The following is a 22818-nucleotide window of genomic DNA, read 5'->3' as shown; positions in this document are numbered from 1 at the left end:
TTCTGCATGGAGCACTGGGTGTTATGCACAAACAATGAATCATGGAACACTACATCTAAAACTAATGATGTAATGTATGGGGATTAACATAACAATAAAAAAATTTAAAAAAAATGTAGGTGGTAAGCACCTTGATATTGCTCTTGGCAATATCTTTTTGGATCTGACTTCAAAGGCAAAGGCGACAAAAGCAAAAATAAACAAATGGGACTACATCAAACTGAAAAGGTTTTGCAAAGCAAAGGAAACCACCAACAAAATGAAAAGGCAACCTACTTGAATGGGAGAAGATACTTGCAAATCATATATCCAATAAGGAGTTAATATCCAAAATATATAAAAAACTCATACAACTCAACAAAAAACAATCCAATTAAAAAATGGGTAGAGCATCTGAATAGCATTTTTCCAGAAAAGACATACAAGTGGCCAACAGGCAAATGAAAAGATGCTCAATATTATTAATTACCAGGGAAATGTAAATCAAAGCCACAATGATATATTATCTCACACCTGTCAGAATGGCTATTCTCAAAAAGATAAGAAATAATAAGTATTGGTGAGGACATGCACTGCTGCTGGGAATGTAAATTGTGCAGTCACTAGGGAAAACAGTATGGAGCTGTCTCAAAAAACTAAAAATAGAACTACCATATGATACAGCAGTACTACTTCTGGGTATTTATCCAAAGAAAAAGAAAACACTAATTTGAAAAGATATTTGCACCCCTATGTTTATTGCAGTATTATTCACAATAGCCAAGACACAGAAACAACCAAGGTGTCCACTGATCAATGAATGGATAAAGATGATGTGGTGTATGTATGCAATGGAATACTACTCAGCCATAAAAAAGGATGAAATCGTCCCATTTGTATCAACATTGGATGGACTTTGAGGGTATCATGCTAAGCGAAATAAAGCAGAGAGAGAAAAACAAATAGTGTAGGATTTCACTTATATGTGAAATCTAAAACACAAAATAAATGAACAAAACTCACAGGAGCAGAGAACAGATTGGTGGTTGGCAGAGGGGAGGGGGATTAGAGGAGTGGGTAAAATAGGAGATGGGGGTCAAGACACACAAACTTCCAGTCATAAAATAAATAAGTCATGGGGATGTAATGTACAGCATGGTAACCATAGTGAACAATATATTGCATATTATGTAACTTTTTATGGTGACGGGGGTAACTATACTTATTGTGGTAATCATTTCCCAGTGTATACAAATACTGAATCATTTTGTACACCTCAAACTAATAAAATGTTATATGGCCATTATAACTCAAAAAAACACAACACAGACACATTAAGATAATAGGTGAGTCATAGACTGGGAAAAATATTCATAATACATATATCTGACAAAGGACTACATCTATCATGGATAAAGAACTCCTACAAGTCAATAATAAAAATATAAATAACCTAATAAAAAATAGGTAGAAAACTTGAACAGATACTTTACAAGAAAAGATATACAAAGAGCCAATAAACACATGAAAAGATGGTCAATGCCTTAAGCATCAGAGAAATGCAAATTAAAACCACAGTAAGTATCCTTTCACACCAACTTGAATGACTAAAATAACAAAGACTAAGACCCTCTAACGTTGGTGAGGGTGTGGAGTAACAAATACTCATATACTGCTAATGAGACTGCAAAATGGTCCATCCACTTCCAAGAACCAACTCACAGTATCTTTTTTTTTTTTTAAGATTTTTATTTTTTTGACAGAGAGCGAGAGAGAGTGAGAGCGAGAGAGCACACAAGGAGGGGGAGGGGCAGAGGGAGAGGGAGGAGCAGGCTCCCCACTGAGCAGGGAGCCCGATGTGGGGCTCGATTCCAGGACCCTGGGATCAGGACCTGAGCTGAAGGCAGATGTTTAATCGACTGAGCCACCCAGGAGCCCCGGGGCAGTATCTTTTAAATTGAACATACCTGGGGCACCTGGGTGGCTCAGTCAGCTAAGCATCGGACTCTTGGTTTCAGTTGCAGTCATGATCTCAGGGTCCTAGGATCAAGCCCCACCCGGCTCCCACTCAGCATGGTATCTGCTTGTATTTTTTCTCTCCTCCTCCCTCTGCCCCTCCCCACCATGTGTGCATATGCATGCTAATAAATGGAATAAATAAATCTTTAAAAAAATAAATTCAACATACCTGCAGCCTATTCTATCTTATTCACCCATGAAAAATGTTGACAAAAAGATGTGTACCAGAATGTTTATAGCAGCCTTGTTTTTATCTTTTTTTTTTTTTTTGAGAGAGCACATGCACACAAGTGGGGGTGGGAGGGAAGGGAGGGAAGGGTGGGAGGGCCAAAAGGAGAGGGAGAGAGAGAATCCCAAGCAGGCTTCACGCTCACTCCCACACAGGGCTCGATCTCATGACCCTGAGATCGTGACCTGAGCCGAAATCAGGAATTGGACGCTCAACCAGCTAAGCCACCCAGGTGCCCCTATAGCAGCCTTATTTATAACAGATACAAACTGGAAACAACTCAAATGTCCATTAACAGATGAATGAATAAACAAATTGTGGTCAATTCATACAGCAGAATAATAGTAAAATTAAAAACAAAAAACCAACGACTGATACCCACAAAATAACAAGGATGACTCTTGAAAACATGTTAAACAAAAGAGACCAGCCATGAAAGGATGCATTTGTATGATTCCATTTATATGAAATCTAAGAAGAAACAAAACTACTATCAGAACAGTGGTGGCCTGGGGGAACAGAGGAGTGACTGGTTGGAAAGAGGCATGAATGAATTTTCTGAGGTGAAATGTTCCATACCTTACCTTGAGTGGTGATTTCATGGGTGTATACAATTGTTAAAACCCACTGAGCTGACCTCTAAGATCTGATCATTTCTTGGTATCTTAATTATACCTAAATAAATGATCATATATATGTATATATATTCAGATAGAAGCTAAATTTTTACTACATATACAATATAATTTTAAAAAAGAACAAAAGCCACTACAAAGTTGATCTAGATTTATTTTGACACATGAAGAAGGCCTGGACTTGACTCTCCAAGAGAACATGATCAAACAAAAGGAGTTGATCTTAAAATCAAAATACTTGGTGCTCACAGGAAACCAGCATATATTAGCTACGTGATTCGGGGTGAGAGTTAACTTTTCTGAGCTTCTGTTCCTCATGTACCTATTTCACAAGAAGTGACAATGTGCATATTAAAGTACTTTGAAAATTCTAAGTTGACATTAAAGTATTATTCTTGCTCACAATAGATATCATAATTAAGCACTCAATTATATTTATGTCTGATATGCACATGTAATATGTATGTGTACACAGATATGTATTTATACATATACAAAGAGACTTCTTAATAGAAAAATAAAAACATATGGCCTGATAAGAATGGCTTATCTATGAGGAAAAATTATTTGAAACCAACTGCTATATATACACTACACATACAGCATCCATAACATGTATTTGTAAGTAACTGTATATATAAATACACTCTTGCCCCAACCGCACCTAAAGAAGGGTCAAGCAACTGTTAAGCCTAAAGGTCAATTTATTGATACTACAACAACAAAAAAATTTATGCTAACACCTCTATATTATAAATTCCGAACTAAGTCTTTTTTGAGAAGGTTTTGATATAGATATAAAAAAAGGTTGGTTAGGGGCACCTGGGTGGCTCAGTTGGTTAAGCGACTGCCTTCGGCTCAGGTCATGATCCTGGAGTCCCGGGATCGAGTCCCGCATCAGGCTCCCCGCTCAGCAGGGAGTCTGCTTCTGCCTCTGAACCTCTCTCCTCTCGTGTTCTCTCTCTCATTCTCTCTCTCTCAGATAAATAAATAAAATCTTTAAAAAAAAAAAAAAGGTTGGTTAATGTTCACAATGAAGACTTAAAATTTGAAAATGCACACTGCTTATACTTCTAGAAGTATATACTTCTATATTCCCAAAGGTTATATTCTATTTTTTTTTTAGCATCTTACCATAATGCACATTTATTATCTCATGGTTTCTTTTTTTTTTTTAATTTAAATTCAACATATAGTACACATTAGTTTTTGGTGTAGTGTTCAATGATTCATTCATTAGTTGCATATAAAGATGTGGTTCATATATACACTGGAATATTACTCAGTCATCAGAAAGGTTACATTCTATTTCTAAAGTGAGAGGTTCTGCTGTGATTCTCTGCTGCCTTTAGAAAGTGAGAGCAGCTTGCATTTCCAATCAGGAAATCAGAGTCAACAAAATTTCCATTTGGTTTAAAAAAGTGAGTGTGTGTGTGTGTGTGTGTGTGTGTGTACAGACACATGTATGTGAGCATGCATATGAGAACATTAGAAGGAAATAGGAAATATTTTGGGGCGCCTGGGTGGCTCAGTCAGTTAAGCATCTGCCTTTGGCATAAGTCATGATCTCCGGGTCCTAGGACTGAGCCCTGTATCGGGCTCCCTGCTCAGTGAGGAGTCTGCTTCTCCCTCTCTCTCTGCCCCTCTCCCCCCATAACACTTGTGCTCTCTGCTCTCTCTTGTGCTCTCTCCCTCAAATAAATAAATAAAATCTTAAAAAAAAAAAAAGAAGAAGAAGGAAATATACCAAAATGTTGACAATGAAAAATAAAACTGTCATTTGGTAATCTATGCTCAAGGCAAAAGACCCTAAAAAAATTAAGGTTAATAATTTGTGTGAAAGATCCAAGACCTAAATATAAGAGCTAAAACTATAAAACTCTTAGAAGAAAACAGAGGTATTAATCTACATGATCTTGGATTAGACAATAATTTCTTACCTATGACACCAAAAGCACAAGCAACAAAATATTGTTAAATTGGACTTCATTAAAATTAAAGTCCAATTCTTCAAAGGACACAAAGTGAAAAATATTGGAAATCACATGTCTGATAAGGGACTCTAAATATATAAAGAACTCTTATAATTTAATCATAAAAGACAACCCAATTTAAAAACAGGCAAAGGTTCTGAATAGACATGTCTCCAAAGGAGATATACAAATGCCAATACATTCTTGAAAAGATGCTCATCATGTCAGTTATTAGATTACAACAAGATAACACTTCATATCCACTAGGATAGCTACAATCAATAACAAGAATGTGGAGAAATCTGAACCCTTATACATTGTTGGTAGGAATGTAAAATGGTGCAGCCACTTTGGAAAACAGTCTGGCAGTTCCTCAAAATACAAATTAGAGTTACTATATGACCCACCAATTCCACTCCTAGGTATATACCCAAGAGAAGTGGAAACATATGTCCAAACAAAACTTTTTCCATTAATGTTCACAGCAGCATTATTCATAATAGCCAAAAATTGGAAACAACCCCAATGTTCAACAACTGGCTAAAGTTGTTGATGCATAAACCAAATGTGATATAACTATACAATGGAATATTACTCACCAATAAAAAGGCCTGAAGTACTGATACATAGTGCAACATGGATAAATCCTGAAAACATTGTGCTGAGTAAAAAAAGCCAGACACAAAAGGCCACACATTTTTTATTCCATTTATATGAAATGTCCAGAATTGGTGAATCTATAGAGATGGAACGTTTATTAGTGGATGCCTAAGGCTTGGCAGGGGGCAGATAGGAAAAACTGATGGGCAACAGCTAAAGGGTACCAGGTTTCTTTTTCGGGTGATAAATATGTTCTAAAATCGACTGTGGTGATAGTTGCCAACTCTGTGGATACACTGAAAACTGCTGAGCTGTACACTTTAAAATAGGGGAACTGTAGGGTATGTGAATTATATCTCAGTAAAGCTGTTGTTTTTAAAATATTCCTGAAACATAGCAGGCATTCAATGAGTGAGAGAATAAATAAATGAGAAAATGAATGTATAGAAGCATATACCAAATATTGAAGAATATGGATTTGGAGACGGAAATGGCTTAAATCTCAGTTTTTCCATTTGCTAAGTGCTGGATTTCACTGAGCTTTTAATTTCTTCAACTCTAGCTGGGAATAATGAGATGATGCCTAAAGTGCAAATCCAGTGCAGGATGCTCAAGGAATGGTAGCTATTACGATGACTTATAATCATAAGCATGTATTTTCTTTGGTGATATGCAGAAATGAAGCAAATCACAATAAGGAATTCTGCTTTCAAATTACCACAGTAGAATATGATTAGACTTAAGATTAAGTTTTACCTGGTGAGAATAATCAGGAACTACCTTTTTTTCTATGAGATGTAAACATAACCTAAGTCTGGTTCCCTTCACAGGAAAAAAGAAGTAAATCCTTCTAAGACTTGACAGCTTGTTGAATGAGAATGAATAAATGGAAGAACGAATGGAAATATACCAAATATGAATAAATATGGATTTAAAACAAAAGTGGTTTGAATCTTAACTTTACCACCTACTAAGTCTGGATCTCACTTAGGTTTATTTTCTTCAACTCTAGTTGGGAAAAATAATGAGATAGATAATGCCTATAAAATGTTTGGTGGGGGGTGCCTGGGTGGTGTAGTTAGTTGGGTATCTGACTCTTGGTTTCGGCTAGGGTTGTGATCTCATGGTCATGGGATCAAGCCCCAAAGTGGGCTCCGTGCATAGTGCAGAGTCTGCTTGGGATTCTCTCTCCCTCTGCCCCTCCCACTCATGCTCTCCCGCTTGTGCTCTCTCTTCCTCTCTCTAAAATGAATAAAAAAATAAAATGTTCAGATAGGCAAAGTCCTTACTGCTCATTAGCAATCCTAGCAGATTAGAGCTACATTAGAAGCAAAAACCAGTGTCAATGACAGTAATGTTTTAATTGAGTGATAGGTTTACAGATGCTAATTATAACGTGTACTAGATTTATAATGTGTACTCTTCTGCATATATCAAATATCACATACTCTTAAAAACAGATCATAAAACTAAACAAACAAACAACCAAAAAAAAATAAGGTCTGGCTATTTTTATTTTTTGGTCAATTCATTATCTAGGTCAATGAACACCATTTTTCCTAAAGGGCAGCAGTCATTTTCATAGCAGAATTTCTCTCCCATATATAGGGAACTCAAAGCCCAGGTCCTAAATGATCCCTTTGCTGGGAAAAAACTATAACACCAATACTGACTATTCAGTTTGAGCCATTTCTTTTGAATTAATCTGCATTAGGTTAACACATTTTGCAATAGGTTAACACAAGGCACATCTTTAAAATTGAGTGATTTTTGAGAAAACAGCAGCACTGATCTCAGCTGGTGATACAGACAGCATTTAGCCCAACACCCACAGGGACCCTGCACATCATATCACCACCACTACCCAGGATGGTGAGGGTTCTCATGATCAGGCTCACAGGCAGCCACTCTTCCTGGTGTCTATCCAGTGGCTGCTTACAAGGTTTCATTCAGTAAAGAGAACATTCCTATATTCCACAGTGCCTGATATTCTTTAAACAGAGACTCATTCATTTTGTTTAAGGCTTTATTCTCTGCTGAAATACACAGACATGGGGAGAAGTGGCAGATTATGCTTTAACAATCATTTACACTGTGGTGTGACTGAATTCATCAGTACAAACTCAATAGATAAACATTTTCTTTCCTCCCTGAATGAAGAGATTTAGAAAAAAAGAGGGAAGCATAAAATGTTTGAGGTGAAGAACGGCAGACAACCTCATCATTCTGCCTAGAGCCCAACCTGTCTATTTTTCATGCTGTCAGTTTCCAACTAGACAATCCATCAAAGTTCTCAGAAATGAGTCATGATTAAAGAAGAGATTTAGAGTGTCAGCACAACCCTCAAGGCACCCTAGACTTCAAGAGAAATTCCCAAAGTTCAAACATAGAAACAGGGTCCATAATAGGAAAAACAAAGGAACCAAAGATCTAATTACGGTTTAACCACTTAGGTCGCATGTCAGACATGGGAACAGGTCAGTTTCATGGGCAAAAACCTCTGGGTATTACTAAGGGAAACAGAAATAATTAACTATGTGAAACAGAAAGAGCATGACTTAGGAGATTTCTGGCAGATATATGCATGAGCAGTGGCAAAACTGAGTTTGGAAACTTCTTAACCAAACTAAAACTAAGACCACTGAGAAAAAGAGTATTTATGATTTGCAAACATTCTCTCATTTGAAGAGAAATAATTACAGCATCTAATTGGGGTAAAGGAAGAGGAGAAACTACTTTTTTTGTGATCTGCTTAAACAAAGGTCTTATTCTATGTTTATTATTTGTCCTTCATGAAAAAAGAAAGTCAGCCAAAGAGGTGAGTTTGCTTCTTGAGAATGCACTTGGATGGGCATGAGTGCAAGCATACATGCAAATGCACAGACATACGGTACGTAGACACACACACACACACACACAAACACACACACACACACACACACAGAGCCCAAGTCACCTTTTCAACAGGACCTTTGGTTGCACAAAGGTGAGGACACAGGTACGTACCAGGCTGACAAATCTCATCAAAAAGAATCCAGAGCAGCCACTCTCTCTGACCCTTGGGGCATCTTCGCAGAATTAAAAGCTGCAAAGGTCATTGACCTCATCACCTCAAGTTCCACAAGCAACTGAGGAGGGTTTAGCCAAGATTGTCAGCCAATTCAACTGGAAGTTATTAAGGGTTTCAGGGACAAAATGGACTAAATAAGTCTTAAACAAATCATGTATTAACAAATTTGAAATGAACACCACAAATAAAATCAGTTGAGCTACAAACTTAACTTTGAGAATTGGTCTAAATCCAATGTCATGCTCACGCTTTAAAGATAGAAACCTTTGTGCTCTAAGTGAATATAATCTGAATCTCTGCATTCAGAACTGTAATCGCCTTAACATAATTATGGTTGTTTGCTATAACCTCTGGTCCCTAAAGAAGGAAAATTATAATTATACCACAATGGTTTATTCAGTCCTACACCTAAAATCTAAGAGCCCAATTAATCAGTCATCTCACACTTATTTTAAAGTTCCAGACAATATAAATGTATGGGAACTCTACCCACTACTCTATATTCTGTGATATTTAAGAATCAGGATTAGAACTTTTAAAAGTGTGGAAGGTAATGTCAGGGGCTTTTAAGAGTCAGAGTTGATAAAAATACTACCTCTTTTCTTAAAACCAGTTAGATAATGCAATGAAATTAAAAAGCATTCCTTATGATCACTGAGAAAATCCTAGAATCCCTTGAGTTCAGAAAGAATGTCACTCAGGTATTACATCTAATGTGCAAAAAAGGTTAAAGGAACATACTTGCCATGAGAAATGCCCAGTATTAATACTTACACAACCTCCAGCAAGGATTTCTGCTAAAAGTGGAATGGAGCCATCTCTTCTGGTAAATTTGTCCCGGACAAAATCATTAACCTAATCAGAAAGACAGCATCAATTAACAGGAATTCTCAACCATTTCCTCCACTGGCATGTCATTGGTTTTCCAAGTCATCAAAATATCTGTGTCTCACGATAAAATAAAGAATTATCAAATGTCTACATATAAGTTGAAAGTTTTACAAATGTCTTGATAGTGTGCCAGACTCAGCAGCATCAGCATTAATTTTTGGCTTAATGATAATCTAAACAAATGACATGTAAATTCAATGAGAAGGAAACTTACAGTCAGTTTAATGGCCTTTTCTGGAGCAACCCCTATAAGTTGTGGTATCAGACCTACATAAACAGAGAGAAGCATCAGCAATATGAATGTACTAGACATGAATATAGAAACCCAATAAGTAATAGTTTCCCCCATATTATTTACCTATCAAACCTTTTAGGGTTTTCACTAAAATACGGAAAAATGGATTATCCTAAAAAGTCTGTACATGTATGTAATAATTATTTATGTCAAATATAATGCTATGCTTTCTTGAGGCTATAGATCCTTTTGTTAAGCATGCTTCCTTTAAAGCCTAGTTATCTAACATCTCCCAAAAAGTACCTGAGGAAGGGATGGAGCCCATGATCTTCTCTACTCCCAAACCCTGCCAATAACAATGTAACCAAATTCCCTCCCTTTACAACCAACAACATACAAACATACACAAACACTTTAGAGAAGTCAGTGTTGTGTTTGGAAAACCTCTGCAAAGCATGATGTTGAGTAGACCCAGATTTTGCCACAAATGACATTATTACCTATGTAATAGCGTATGGTGGTTTTGTTATTACAGAATACCAACTCCCATAATTTTCTCTTTAGAAAAAAACAGAATTCAGGGCGCCTGGGTGGCTCAGTTGGTTAAGCGACTGCCTTCGGCTCAGGTCATGATCCCAGGGTCCTGGGATCGAGTCCCGCATCGGGCTCCCTGCTCTGTGGGGAGCCTGCTTCTCCCTCTCCCACTCCCCCTGCTTGTGTTCCCTCTCTCGCTGTGTCTCTCTCTGTCAAATAAATAAAATCTTTAAAAAAAAAAAAAAGAAAAAAACAGAATTCAGTACTCATTTATTTTGAAGGAAGCCAAAACTGCAAAGAAAAATGCAGTTTTAAGTATCATTTAATGGGTGTCTTCTACAAGCAAAAACATATGCCTCCTGCGTTCTTATTTACTAATATATGTCAAACTTAAGACATTTCAAAAGAATCTTCTTAAAACAAAGGAAATCATTATTCTTAGAAAGTTAAATTTCCCAGGTTGGCTGCAAACTGGAAAAGAAAAAATATATAAACAATTCAACATCTGTAGATATTCATAAGGCTCAGCTTTCTAAAAGCACACAGATTATCCAAATTGCTGGCGTACATTTTCTGCATACATTTTTTAAATATGCTAACAATAAGCATTCTATACCCTTTAAATCACCCAGCCATGGGGGAGTTATGTATGTGTTTGCACACTCACTGCTGATCTTAAGCCTACTTTGAGTGATTTTCTATGAGTTGAGAGCCAGCAAGTAATCATACATACAGGCTACTGTCAGTCAAACTGAATTATCAATGACAAACACAAATCTGCACACACCTTTAATGGGTAGCAGATTGATTTAAAAGAATAAATCAGCAGATGGCAGTCTTAACTTTCTAACCTTCATGATTATGAGGCCCTATTACTTTTAATCTAACTTCCATACAACCATGTCAGTGTATGTATTTGTTTTACAACTTGCCTCAATAAAGCTCATGGAATTTTAATAAAGTACTGATTTATGTCATTTTATCACTATTGCCTGCAAAGAAATTTAAGCTAATCTGTCAACAATTTTGTCAATCATCTGACAGAATAATGGACCAGTTCTAAGCAATATATGACAATCTCAATAATCACAGTGTTCACATACAGGACTCCTACAATCTTCTCCCTGATACAAGAGTCTCTCATTTAAAGAACTGATTTTATCAGTTCACATCCTGAATAAAACTAACAATCCCTCCACCTCTCCCCACCCCCAAACTTGCCATATCAGATCCATTTAATTAACATGGCATCTCTCCGAAATGAAATTTTCTCTAAGTGTCCACCCATTGAGAAGGCTAAACTGTGCAGTATACATCCAGGTTACTTCTAAGAGGAACATTCCCTTTAAAATTATACCAAGGAGGAAGAAAGGTTATTATTCAACAAAGAAAGACTGGAGATGACAAAGGAAAAAAAAAAAAACCTTAGCACCACTCAACCCTCCTTAAACTCCTCACTGAATAAAATCTAGATATGCAAGGTTTGATACACCTTAAAATAAGCATTCCCATGCACAGATCTGCATTCTGGACAACACACACCTTTTCCTATGGAGTAAGTACATGTTATACAGCTAGAATTTAGAGAGGCTAGAGTTTTGAATATTGAGTAAAATTAACTACATGCTAATTAGGAGCAGGGTATTTGAGCCTACTTTGATTTGACCACTCTCTTTTCTTAGTCTGTATATAATGCCAAAAATGAATATTCTCATGACCCTCTCCTTTAAATGTAAGTATATCAGAGATACATTTTTCACTCGAATATCTGCAAATAACGCTAACCAGAGGTGTTTTTTTCTCCTCTCTGTGAGCAGAAGCTTTGTGCAGTTCCAATCTTTCTTTCCAAGGAAGAGGTTCTAAGTCAAACAGTTCAACAGAGCTCAGAGTGAGCTAGGGATTAATGAGATCGTGTGTGCAAACAAATAAGTACAGTAAATTACATAAATGCTCTGGACTTGAACATGTAGAGAATATTTTCAAAGAATTCCAAGTGGCGCCCAAAGGGATTAAAAAATTAATCTCCCTCCCAAAGGAAACCCTAAATTCTTATGTGAAAACATGTACATGAAAGTCATTCCCTCCCTAAAAAGAACAAGTTCCTACAAAGCCCACGGGGGTGGGGAGAATTCTACAAGGGGCTGTTGCCTCTGATGCAGACAGCACTGTGTTCAGCCTCCACTTGGTGGGAACATTCCCTGCGAAAGAAAATCTCTCTGCTCTTACTCAGTGCCTCTGAGCTAAGGGGAGAAAAGGAGAGAGAATGAGACCTGAAGCCAAAGGTTTTCTTTTACTCATTTTTTTAACTTCAGATGACTCACTGGAAAAAAGACTTATGGATGACCTCCTTGGAAGAGACAAACACATCTGATATCTCTTTCAATTGAAACAAGTGCACAGAGGGTAAACTCACCACCTTCAAGTAACAGCCTGGCTTCAATTTCACAGAGAAGAGGTGCATCTCTCTTCTCTAACTCTGAGAAAAGCAGCTATCTACTTCGTAGCTGTCATCCTTTATTCAACCTGCAGACATGTGCCTGAGATTCTAAGAGCACAGTGACGGAGACTCATGTTGGGACAAACGCAGGATTTGGATTCCATGAAATATAAATATCAGGAAGAAGAAATGAAGGCCTTGTCTACAGACTAATATTGCTAGCTACAGCAAGGATGTGAAAAGGGAAACAAGCAACAAGAAAATAAAGAGAGAGAAACAGTTCTAGTCTGACTGGACAGGCTACACACTGATTTTCATAATGATGGAGTTAAAATCTGCTGCTGGGGAGATAAAATCACTAACTTCGGCAGCTGAGATACGCTTACTCACCCCGGTAGAGTCCAAAGAAGCCCTCATAACGCAAGACTTTCTTAAAACAGTCAAAGCTGTTTTTGTACATCAGCTCCCCAACCACCGAGCCAGTGCCACGCTGGTTCTGCATGCGGGTCTTCACCAGGTCTATAGGATACACTGCAGTGGCTCCCACGGCTACAAACAAAACGGGTTTTAGGCTTAAACAAGAGCACAATTAAATGGAGGATCTTTAAGGACAGGAAATCTCATCTCAAAGGACTAGAAAACAAAACTCAGTTATCTATTTCTCACAAAAAAAGAGACTAAGTGGTTTTTCCTTCTCCCGTACACCCTGCACCACTGAAGGATGACAGGCTAGCAACTGGGATCCATAAATACAGCTGCTTCAGAGAACAACTGCAGTGGATTTTCAAGTCATCCCCAACATTAAATAACCAAGACTTGATTTTTTGTAACAACATGAAACTATTATATATATTTCTTTATGTTTTCCATTCAGTGCCTAAACATAATACCATTTACCCCTTAAAATAACCATATATTTCACACAGGTAGCTGTAATTTTAAAATTTAGTTTACTAAAGCATTTTGGTAAACTAATCTTCGTTATGAGCATAATATTGGAACCAATCTCAACATGACCTTATCCCTTTGTACAGAATTTCGTCTTTAAAAAAAAAAAAAACGAAAACGCCAGGCTTTAGAATTTTTCAGAGATTGAGAAATTTATAAAATGAATTAGAGTGTTATATTTTTCAACTGTTGAAAACCAAAACATGTTCTGCAACTTCTAAAACTGAAACTGAAAAGAAAAAAATAATAGTTTCATCAGTTCAGGCTTGTTTTGAAAAATCATAAACATTTTAATCACACCTCCTAGGTTCTTCTCAACAAAGCAACTTCAGATTCTACACATTTTCTATGGAGAGATTTAAGCCAAAAAAGTCTCCCAAATTTTGCCCAGGAGCCAGGAGGGGAGGTTCCTTTTAGAAATAGTTAACTACAAGTCTAGATATTCTTCAAGCAGTAAAAAAGGGAGAGGAAAAAAATACAAGTAGAAAAGCCAAAGTGAATCACTTTAGGAGGTTGTTTTACTTCCTAAGGTCCTGGGATTTCTATCCCAAATCTTGATTTCCTACCTGCCCTTACCCCCAACACCATTAACACAGTATCATTTCCATTTCTTCATCCTGGTTCTCAGCGGGGTGATTAAAGTGAGGGCAGCACACATCCAGACTTTCACTTTATTACAGAGCTTTTGTCCTGAAGACAGGCTGGAGCCCGAGGGGCCACGGCTGTGCTGCAGCAAGTCCTCTGATCACAGGTAGAAATCAAGAACACTTCGGAAAGCTCTGCAGTCATGTCCCGCAGAAACAATGAACTGCACCTCTGATCTGTCTCGGTCTAGTGAGATAATATTACATCAACACAAGCTGGGAACAGCACAGAGCCATGTCACTCACCTCCAGCAACTGAGCCCAGAGTGAATCTATAAGCAGACTCGGCTATCTGGAGCCAGACAGGCCTGCCTAAACCGTGAGATTGCTGTGGGGAGGAAAACACGTAAAAAAAATTTTGGAAAAGTATAAGGCAAAAAAAAAAGCTACAAATCAGCTATTTTAAGATTTTTAAAATAGATACCTCAATTAGCATTTAAAAACCACATCCAGCCAAATAGACACCGTTGCTTTTTTCTCCCCCATTTTTTTTTTACAAGCCTATTAATAGCTGATTTGTCTGCTACTATTGGGGAATATACTATCATTCCAGAGAGGTGACTCTTTCAGGTAAATAAACATTTTGGGTATAAAATCCTTTCCCCCTTCTTTACTGTAACCAACCTAAAATTTTAAAATATTTCTAAAATGTACAAGAACTACCTTGAGGGGCGCCTGGGTGGCTCAGTCAGTTAAGCGTCCGACTCTTGATTTGGGCCCAGGTCAAGATCTCTGGGTCATAAGATCGAGCCCCGTGTCAGGCTCCACGCTCAGCAGGGAACCTGCTTGAGTTTCTCTCTCTCTCCCTCTCCCTCCGCCCCTCCTCACCCCACTTGCTCACTCACGCGCGCTCTCTCACTCTAAAATAAATAAAATCTTAAAAAAAACCAACACTACCTTAATTCCTAAATCAGAGAATACTGATCATAATCTACCTTCTCTAATGACTGAAAGTCATCCTATTCCAAGGTCCATCAGTTACTGCATCAAGATCTAATGCAGCTGGTTGTGCTATCTTCCCATGCCTCACAGACATTACCTCTTTTACCAATAGCCTCCTAGTTTGGTTTTGCCGCCTCTTATTAGGGCTGGAGAAATCACATAACTAGGACTGTTAGAATTATATTTGTAAAGCAAAGTCAAATGCTTCTCTTTGGGACCAAAGTGAAAACCTTTAATAACGACTATTTCAAGTGCTCAGAGCCTTGGCCCCCTTATTTCTGGCTTTACAGCTCACCACTGAAGTTACCACTACTTAACTACAGTATTTCTGACCTATGTTACCGAGCATTTCCTCTCCCAGACCTATGTATTCTCCAGCTACACCTATGCAAAGAAAACAGCTGAGGGGCTTTCAAAAAATAAATTCCTAAGGCCTGGAGCTTATCTATTTTTTAAAGTCTTCATATCATTCTGCTATACAGTTAGGTTGAAAACCACTATCCTAGCCATATTTATAGTTCCACCATAGAACCTATAATGATAATAATGCAAAAGAAAAAAACCCTATTGTGACTCAGAATATTATTTCATAGGTAATCCCACAGCATAAAGGATCGAAAATAATTGGTCTATACTTGTCTGCCAGTCTCGTTCTTTAATATTTTCTTCATGAAGACAGCAGTTATGCTCTATAAACAGTTTGAGATGAAAGAATAAAGAATAAAATATTTGGTTTATCATAGAGGAAACTTGAAACATATTACCTTGGAATAAGCCTTTAAAAACCAGCATAATAAAAATAGATACACTCATTAAAATAATTTAATGGAGAGGGAATCCATGCCTAAAATCTAAAAGAAGGAAAAAAAAGCTAGTCCACTCGGACTTGTTTTCATCTGTACAATCTCTTCAAAGCTCAATTAACCAAGCTAAATATGGCAAACCCAGATATTTACAAATAATCTGAGAAACAGCCTGTAGAAAGGTTTTATCTGCTTCTTGTTTTGTAGATTCTGTACCACAATAAGCGTGTTTTCAGTTTTTAACCAAAGCATCTGATACCTAAATATTTAATGTTTGATTGTGATTTCTGTAGGCAGAGATCTTTTAAAAGCTCATTATGTTTGCCAGTATTGTAGTTCAATAAATTTTATAGTAAAAAGGAAAATAAATAATGTTTGATGAAAAGTCAAAATGAAACCCTTGGAAAACCCTTGGCAAAAAAAAATTGGTACACCGTTATTTCAAATAATATCAGTACATATTTTATAAGTCTCAACTATCACAATATGCTAAATTTATTATAATCCAATTAGGTGAAAGTATACATCTATTACATACAAAACTGAATTTAGTATGTGGAAGAAACCATCATCAAAAAGGTGGAAAATTACAGAGTAGTACATTATCATGATCTTGTAGGAAATACATTTTTTCCTATCAAGTTAGCCCAAGCAACTACACAGCCATCCATTATGTTTGATTTACATGCTGCAACAAAAGTGAGCAATTAATAATTGGAAATTGATATTTTTATTTGAAATCTAATAAGGGAAAGAGTAGGATAGTTTAACAAAACCTTGAGTATAAGCTTAATTTTGATTCATTCATAGAATAGCAAAAAATGGGCCTTCCAAAAAGATAATTACTTTTTATTCTCTTTATCACTATAATAATAACACTAATTTTATTTATTTATTTTATAATAACACTAATTTTAGACTGTGTTGAGATTTATTATCTCCCAAAGGGTGAAAGTACTTTACCAAGTACTCAAAACCTGTGCCCTAATGCAGCCCTCGGGGGCCCAGTGTTTTTCAATCTTCTGTAAATAAACTCCCTTGTGAGACCATCAGGAGGATGCTTTCAGCAATTTCTGTACTAATTTGTCAGTCAGTTCCCTGTGCACACAAAAGGTGAGATGGCCATACAAGAGACAGGACAAAAGACTTGCTACAGGTCTCATCGTGAGATGGGGAATAAGCAGAGTAATGGCGCAGTTTCCTGCACACCCAAGAATGATGCAACTCTCCATCATTCTTTAAGTCAACAGCTCCAGCAACTCTTTGGGATTGAACACTCCTGCCAGGAGATTTTAAGCATCTAACCCCAAGATATGATTTCATTTATAAATCATACTCATTTATAAATCATAAATCATAGTTCCCATTGTAGTAGTAATATCTATATAAATCTAAGTAATATGGCTTATTAAATTACACAGAGTATGCATTTTAAACATATACAAAAGTAGAAATTATAAAAGAATGATATGAAATAAAATGGTTTTTTAAAATTTTTATTTTCATTTATTAATCCAAAAATCTTTTTGGTATCACTTCAATGTGTTATATTGACTAAATATGCTTGTTAGTTTTTTAAACATTGATTGAACAAAGTGAAGCTAACCAGTTAATTCTGATACTCTGTTTCAAAAATAACATAGTTGAAAACACAATGGGTATCTTCACAGCAAAGATGATGTTTTTAACATCATGTATTTTGAAGAAATTCAAGTAATGGCATTTTAGCTTAGATTTAAAAATCATTTAAAATCAATGGGGCTGTTATGCTACCTTTTAAACACACAGCAAATTTTTTTTTTTTTTTAAGATTTTATTTATTTATTTGACAGAGAGAGACACAGCGAGAGAGGGAACACCAGCAGGGGGAGTGGGAGAGGGAGAAGCAGGCTTCTCTCCCAGCAGGGAGCCCGATGCGGGGCTCGATCCCAGGACCCTGGAACCATGACCTGAGACAAAGGCAGACGCTTAACAAGACTGAGCCACCCAGCCGCCCCCAAATATGGGTTTTTTTTTAAGTTTTTAAACTCCAGTTAGTTAACATACAGTGTAATATTAGTTTCAGGTGTACAATATAGTGATTCAACAATTCCATACATTACTCAGTGCTCATGATGATAAGTGTACGCCTTAAACCCCATCACCTATTTCAGCCATCCCCCTACCCACCTCCCCTCTGGTAACCATCAGTTTGTTCTCTATAGTTAAGAGTCTCTTTCTTGGATGGCAAATATATTTTTAACTTCTAAAAACACGCACATAAAGCTTTTTTCCAAAATGGAGTTTCTCAATCACAAAACTGAGTGAAAATAAGCCTCATTCTCATAGATTGTTATTTTTAACCATGTCTCCTTTGAATATGTTGAACTAAAACTCATAGAATAAAAGGACTATGATCCCAAACAAGAATCAAGTAACCACTAATTCTTATTCATATGAAAAGTCTCTCCTGTGTTCAACCACATATATTTTCTTTACCCTCTCTTCCTTTAAAGAATGTTTATAAGCCCTACAAAATCCTATGAAAACTGAAGGATTATAGTGTGCTTTAATTCTTAGCTAAAAACATCTCTATAAATGCCTAAATGCCTTTTGGCCTTTGCCCTTATTAAATAGCATTTTTTTTTTTTTAAAAATTACAATATATGGTCAGTAAGAAGGTTTTTTCAAGCTTAGCTAGCACTGTAACTTATGGTTCACTTGTATTCAGGTATGTAAATTAATTTAATTAATGCTATGGATTTCACTTCATGAATATTCATAAGTAGAAATGCTACTGTAGCTGTCATTCCTATTAATGACTGTGTACTGAATTTTTAGCATTTAGGCTGAAAGAAAATACTCAGCCCTAAGAAGAAGATCGCCTACCGTGAGCAAATGGGCCAAAGGAAAAGGCACTCTTTCCCTTAAGGTTATGATTATGATCATGAAGGTGATATTTAACAAGATTAATTAAGTGTTTTTCAAAGCAAAATAAGAGCTGAGAATCTTAACTGATTTTTAACTTGCTCCCTAAGCATATGTGTATGATAGGAAATGACTTGAGACTTCATTTGATAGTAGAAAGTTCTTGTGCTTTTGTTGTTGAATGTATCTCATTCTATAAATGAGAATTAGATAAGACAAGATCATTCCAGTGAACAAGTCAAACTACCTGCCCTAAACACGCTGCTTCAGGCTGTATGCCCACCCAATAAAAAGAACTGCCCCTTCAAAATTGCACACTATTAATGGAGAGAAGAAAAGGAAGGAAAAGCTGATGATTTTTGTACGGAGCATACAAGGGGGGAAGAAAAAGGCTAGATTTTAATACCAACTGAAATGTAGGATTGGAATGGCAAAATAAGTCCAGGAAAAATAAAACAAAATTCTTTACCTATAAATCACAATGGATTTGAAGTCAATATTCTTGGCCTTATAAAACAAGATTTAAGTGTCTGTGGGTTTTTTGTTTGTTATTTAGCTACCTCATGTAAGTGAAATGAAATGCTATTTGTCTTTCTCTTAGTTCACTTAGCATAATACCCTCTAGGTCCATCCATGGTGTCACAAATGGCAAGATCTCATTCTTTTTTATGGCTGAATTATATTCCTCTGTGTGTGTATGTGCGTGTGTGTGCGCGCACACGTGTGCAGGTGTGTAAACATACCACATCTTTCTTATCCATTCTACTGATGGACAACTGGGTTACGTCCATGTCTTGGCTTTTGTAAATAATGGTGGCCAGAGGGAAGGTGGGTGGGGGGTCGGCAAAATAGATAAAGGGGATTAAGAGGTACAAACTTCCGGTTATAAACTAAATATGTCACACAGATAAAAAATATGGCACAGAAAATATAATCAGTAATTTGCAAGCTATATTAATAGACATTAACACTGAAAATTATCTCCTTTTGAAATGCATTTTTTTTAAAAGTTCAAGAGCAAATTTTTATAAATGTACACTACATAATGCAAAATTAAATTCACTAAGCTCTATAAATATGTCAAGGTCTCAATTATTTAATAAATTCATTAAATTTTATAAATCAATGAACTGGAATAAATCCACCTATTTTTTTAAAGGATCTGAGAATATTCAGTGGAAATAAACTTTGATAGCAGCAGATAATAATTTTTTGCTACTAAAGAAGCTAAACTGTAATGGGTTACAGGTATATTTTAATCTGCAGGAAGCTTTATTCCATTCCAAGCAAAGAAAGTATTACCATAAAATGTAGATATAAAAGCACTATTTTCCATTTTCAATCTACTTATCTAACTAAAAAGTTCTTGTTTATTATGTAAAATAGAACTAGAAATTGTATTTAGCTTCAGAGGCAGAATCATCATTCCATGGAGCTCAAGCAGAAGAAAAATTTCCTATCAAAATTTCCCAAAGTGAACCCCACTTACATGCCTGATCTTTCACTAGCACGGATGGCTATTCACCCGTGGGGCAGCAATGAAGAAAAAGCAGACTTGGGCTCTTTCTATGGCATGCCCATTTAGTTTTTTTTTCTCTCTCTCCTTGTTTCTGGTCTTCTTCCCTGTCTCCCCACACCCTTTCAATGTCTCCTAGGGCACCACAGTCTCCTAAGGAATCATGTGGGACACAGGCCTCATCTATTAGAGCAGGGAAACAGCAGGAGGACAGGGAGTAGCCCTCCTAACCTTCACCCCACACACAAAGCCATGTGACCATCACTACAACTGAGGCTGCCTCCAGGTACTACAGAAGTTAAGGGTTTCAGTTTAAAACAAGACCTAAAAGGGGCGCCTGGGTGGCTCAGTCGTTAAGCATCTGCCTTTGGCTCAGGTCATGATCCCAGGGTCCTGGGGTTGAGCTCCGCATCGGGCTCCCTGCTCCGTGGGAAGCCTGCTTCTGCCTCTCCCACTCCCCCTGCTTGTGTTCCCTCTCTCGCTGTGTCTCTCTCTGTCAAATAAATAAATAAAATCTTTAAAAAATAAAAAATAAAAAATAAAACAAGACCTAAAAAAAAAAACAAAACTGTTCCATTCTACTCTTCCACGTAGTATCACAGGGTTTATTTTCCCACTTTTGAAATCAGAAATGGGACTGTATTAACTTTATGGGACTCAGAGCTATTGTTTAAATCATCCTTTAAGAAAAAAATGCTAATATTTTATCAAAAATGTAATAACAGTCAAGGTTTTCTTTCTGGTTCATTAATTACATAGTTTTCCTGTGTTACTATTGTAATCTATCAAACACAATCTCAGTGAAAGATTTACTTCATTAGAAGACTGTTTTACATTTTAAAAGCCCTATAAATATCAGCCCAATGATTCAAAATGAACTTAACACTAATATCTAAATGTCACTATACAAATGAAAGGAAAAGATTGCTAGTTCTAGGAAGAAGGAAGTCAAGCCCTTGTATGTTTGCACTCTTATTTTCCTTATCTTAATAGCTAAAAGAAAAAAAACCCATAAATTTAGTTCCCCATAAAAATACTCCATGAGGATGGGGGTAACAGTTCTATAAAGGTAATCTTTGGGCTAACTATAGAGTGTTTTTCTGGAAAGTAGTTTTTAATTTTCATAGCATTCACAGGCTCTAGGCTGTGGTGTACATATGATTTCAGCATTTTTGAAGGTGATTCTATTTATGAGACTCCTCCTACCTGTCTCTGAAGTTCTGCCAGGTTGTAAGGTAAGGCCCCCTCAGCCAATGGGGCTATTCTCTCAATATCTGCCAAAGTCAAGCGCCTTCAGGCAAAAATACGGGAAAGGAAAATGGTTAGACACCAACAAACTCCTCATACCAAGATCATATTTCTTCCGGGAAAAAAGGAGTGGAGAAAAGAACTATGCTTTAAAAATAGTATTTCTCTATCTACCCAGATCATTTTTTAGTGAGAAAAAAACCTCCAGGCCCAGGTTCCCACAACAAAAAGTAAAAGACCCCAGAAAAGTAATGTGGAGTACATAAATTTAATAAAACTCCCCAATGATACATAATAAAAGAACTAAAATTACCAGAAACAAAGTATAGACATTGACAGCTCATACATACTAAAGGTATTTCTTTAGCGTACATATTTAATGCGTAGGTACAAAGTACCTTGAGAAAAATAAACACAAAACTGATAAATACTGCTGGCCTTTAAGGAAAGGCACAAAGGTAGAAGAGAGACTTTTTATGGCACTCTCTTTTAAACTGCGAGTTTTGAACCATGCACTACTGTTTTCAAAAAATTTACTTAAAAATAAGTATGTTCCATGAACGAGGTAGGTCCTTCAGATCCAGTTTTGAAAAGCACGTTTTTGAAACCATTTATTATCATGAAGGAGGCTCAGAACCTTTGCTAAAAATGTGAATTCTAGATGGATGAGACGTGGCCTGATATTTCACATCCATCACCAAAGATGGGGTGGTATGTTCAGTATCATCTCCAGCCCAACAATTCATTATGTAGCATGAAGGCAATAAATCATCCAGGTATACTCAGCTTCTATTAGTCCTCAGCTCTATGGTTAAAACCCATTTTTCAGATATTCCTACACTTAAATAACTCCTAAAGTCATCTAAAAAAAAATCTTATTACTTAATAGAGCATATGTCCCCTATCCCACAAATCCTGCCAGAGATGAAGGTTTTTCTTTTGGATTTGCAAAAGAACTCTGCAAATTAAAAACTCTCAATGTGCTTTGGTTTTTTAGTCTATGACGTGGAGGCATAAAACATCTGAGCTTGTCCGTGATGGTAACTATGATGATAATGTCACAGGCATATTTCACAAAAATGATACCCTCTAACACATAATGATACATACTATTCAGTAAAATGACCATTTACAATGAACCAAAAAGCTTATAAGACTCCTGAACATGTACTTCAGTTTATTGGATAAACTTAGGCAAATTTTCACAA

At 36.6% G+C, this 22818-nt stretch overlaps 2 protein-coding genes across 5 annotated transcripts in view; one reads left to right on the top strand and one right to left on the bottom strand.

Moving 5' to 3' along the window:
- Positions 1-17906, top strand: part of DCAF17 (DDB1 and CUL4 associated factor 17) — a 318055-nt gene extending 300149 nt beyond the window's left edge. Inside the window, exon 15 of the mRNA XM_081814188.1 lies at positions 17772-17906. Coding sequence (XP_081670314.1) covers positions 17772-17892 — 121 coding nt within the window. The 3' untranslated portion in view covers positions 17893-17906. The remainder of the gene's footprint in view (positions 1-17771) is intronic.
- SLC25A12 (solute carrier family 25 member 12) overlaps positions 1-22818 on the bottom strand; it is a 197543-nt gene that overhangs the window by 23206 nt on the left and 151519 nt on the right. For all 4 annotated transcript variants that reach the window (XM_031026492.2, XM_081814184.1, XM_006731791.3 and 1 more), the window contains 5 exons: positions 21569-21653; positions 14441-14522; positions 12993-13151; positions 9611-9663; positions 9280-9360 (listed from right to left, as the gene is read on the bottom strand). In XM_031026492.2, the coding sequence (XP_030882352.1) occupies positions 9280-9360; positions 9611-9663; positions 12993-13151; positions 14441-14522; positions 21569-21653 (460 nt within the window). The remainder of the gene's footprint in view (positions 1-9279; positions 9361-9610; positions 9664-12992; positions 13152-14440; positions 14523-21568; positions 21654-22818) is intronic.

The sequence above is a fragment of the Leptonychotes weddellii genome, chromosome 3 (assembly GCF_054177405.1).
Source record: "Leptonychotes weddellii isolate Sample4059 chromosome 3, ASM5417740v2, whole genome shotgun sequence".
Taxonomy (NCBI): domain Eukaryota; kingdom Metazoa; phylum Chordata; class Mammalia; order Carnivora; family Phocidae; genus Leptonychotes; species Leptonychotes weddellii.
Note: the sequence above shows the minus strand (reverse complement) of the source record. Positions and strands in the feature narration are given on the sequence as shown.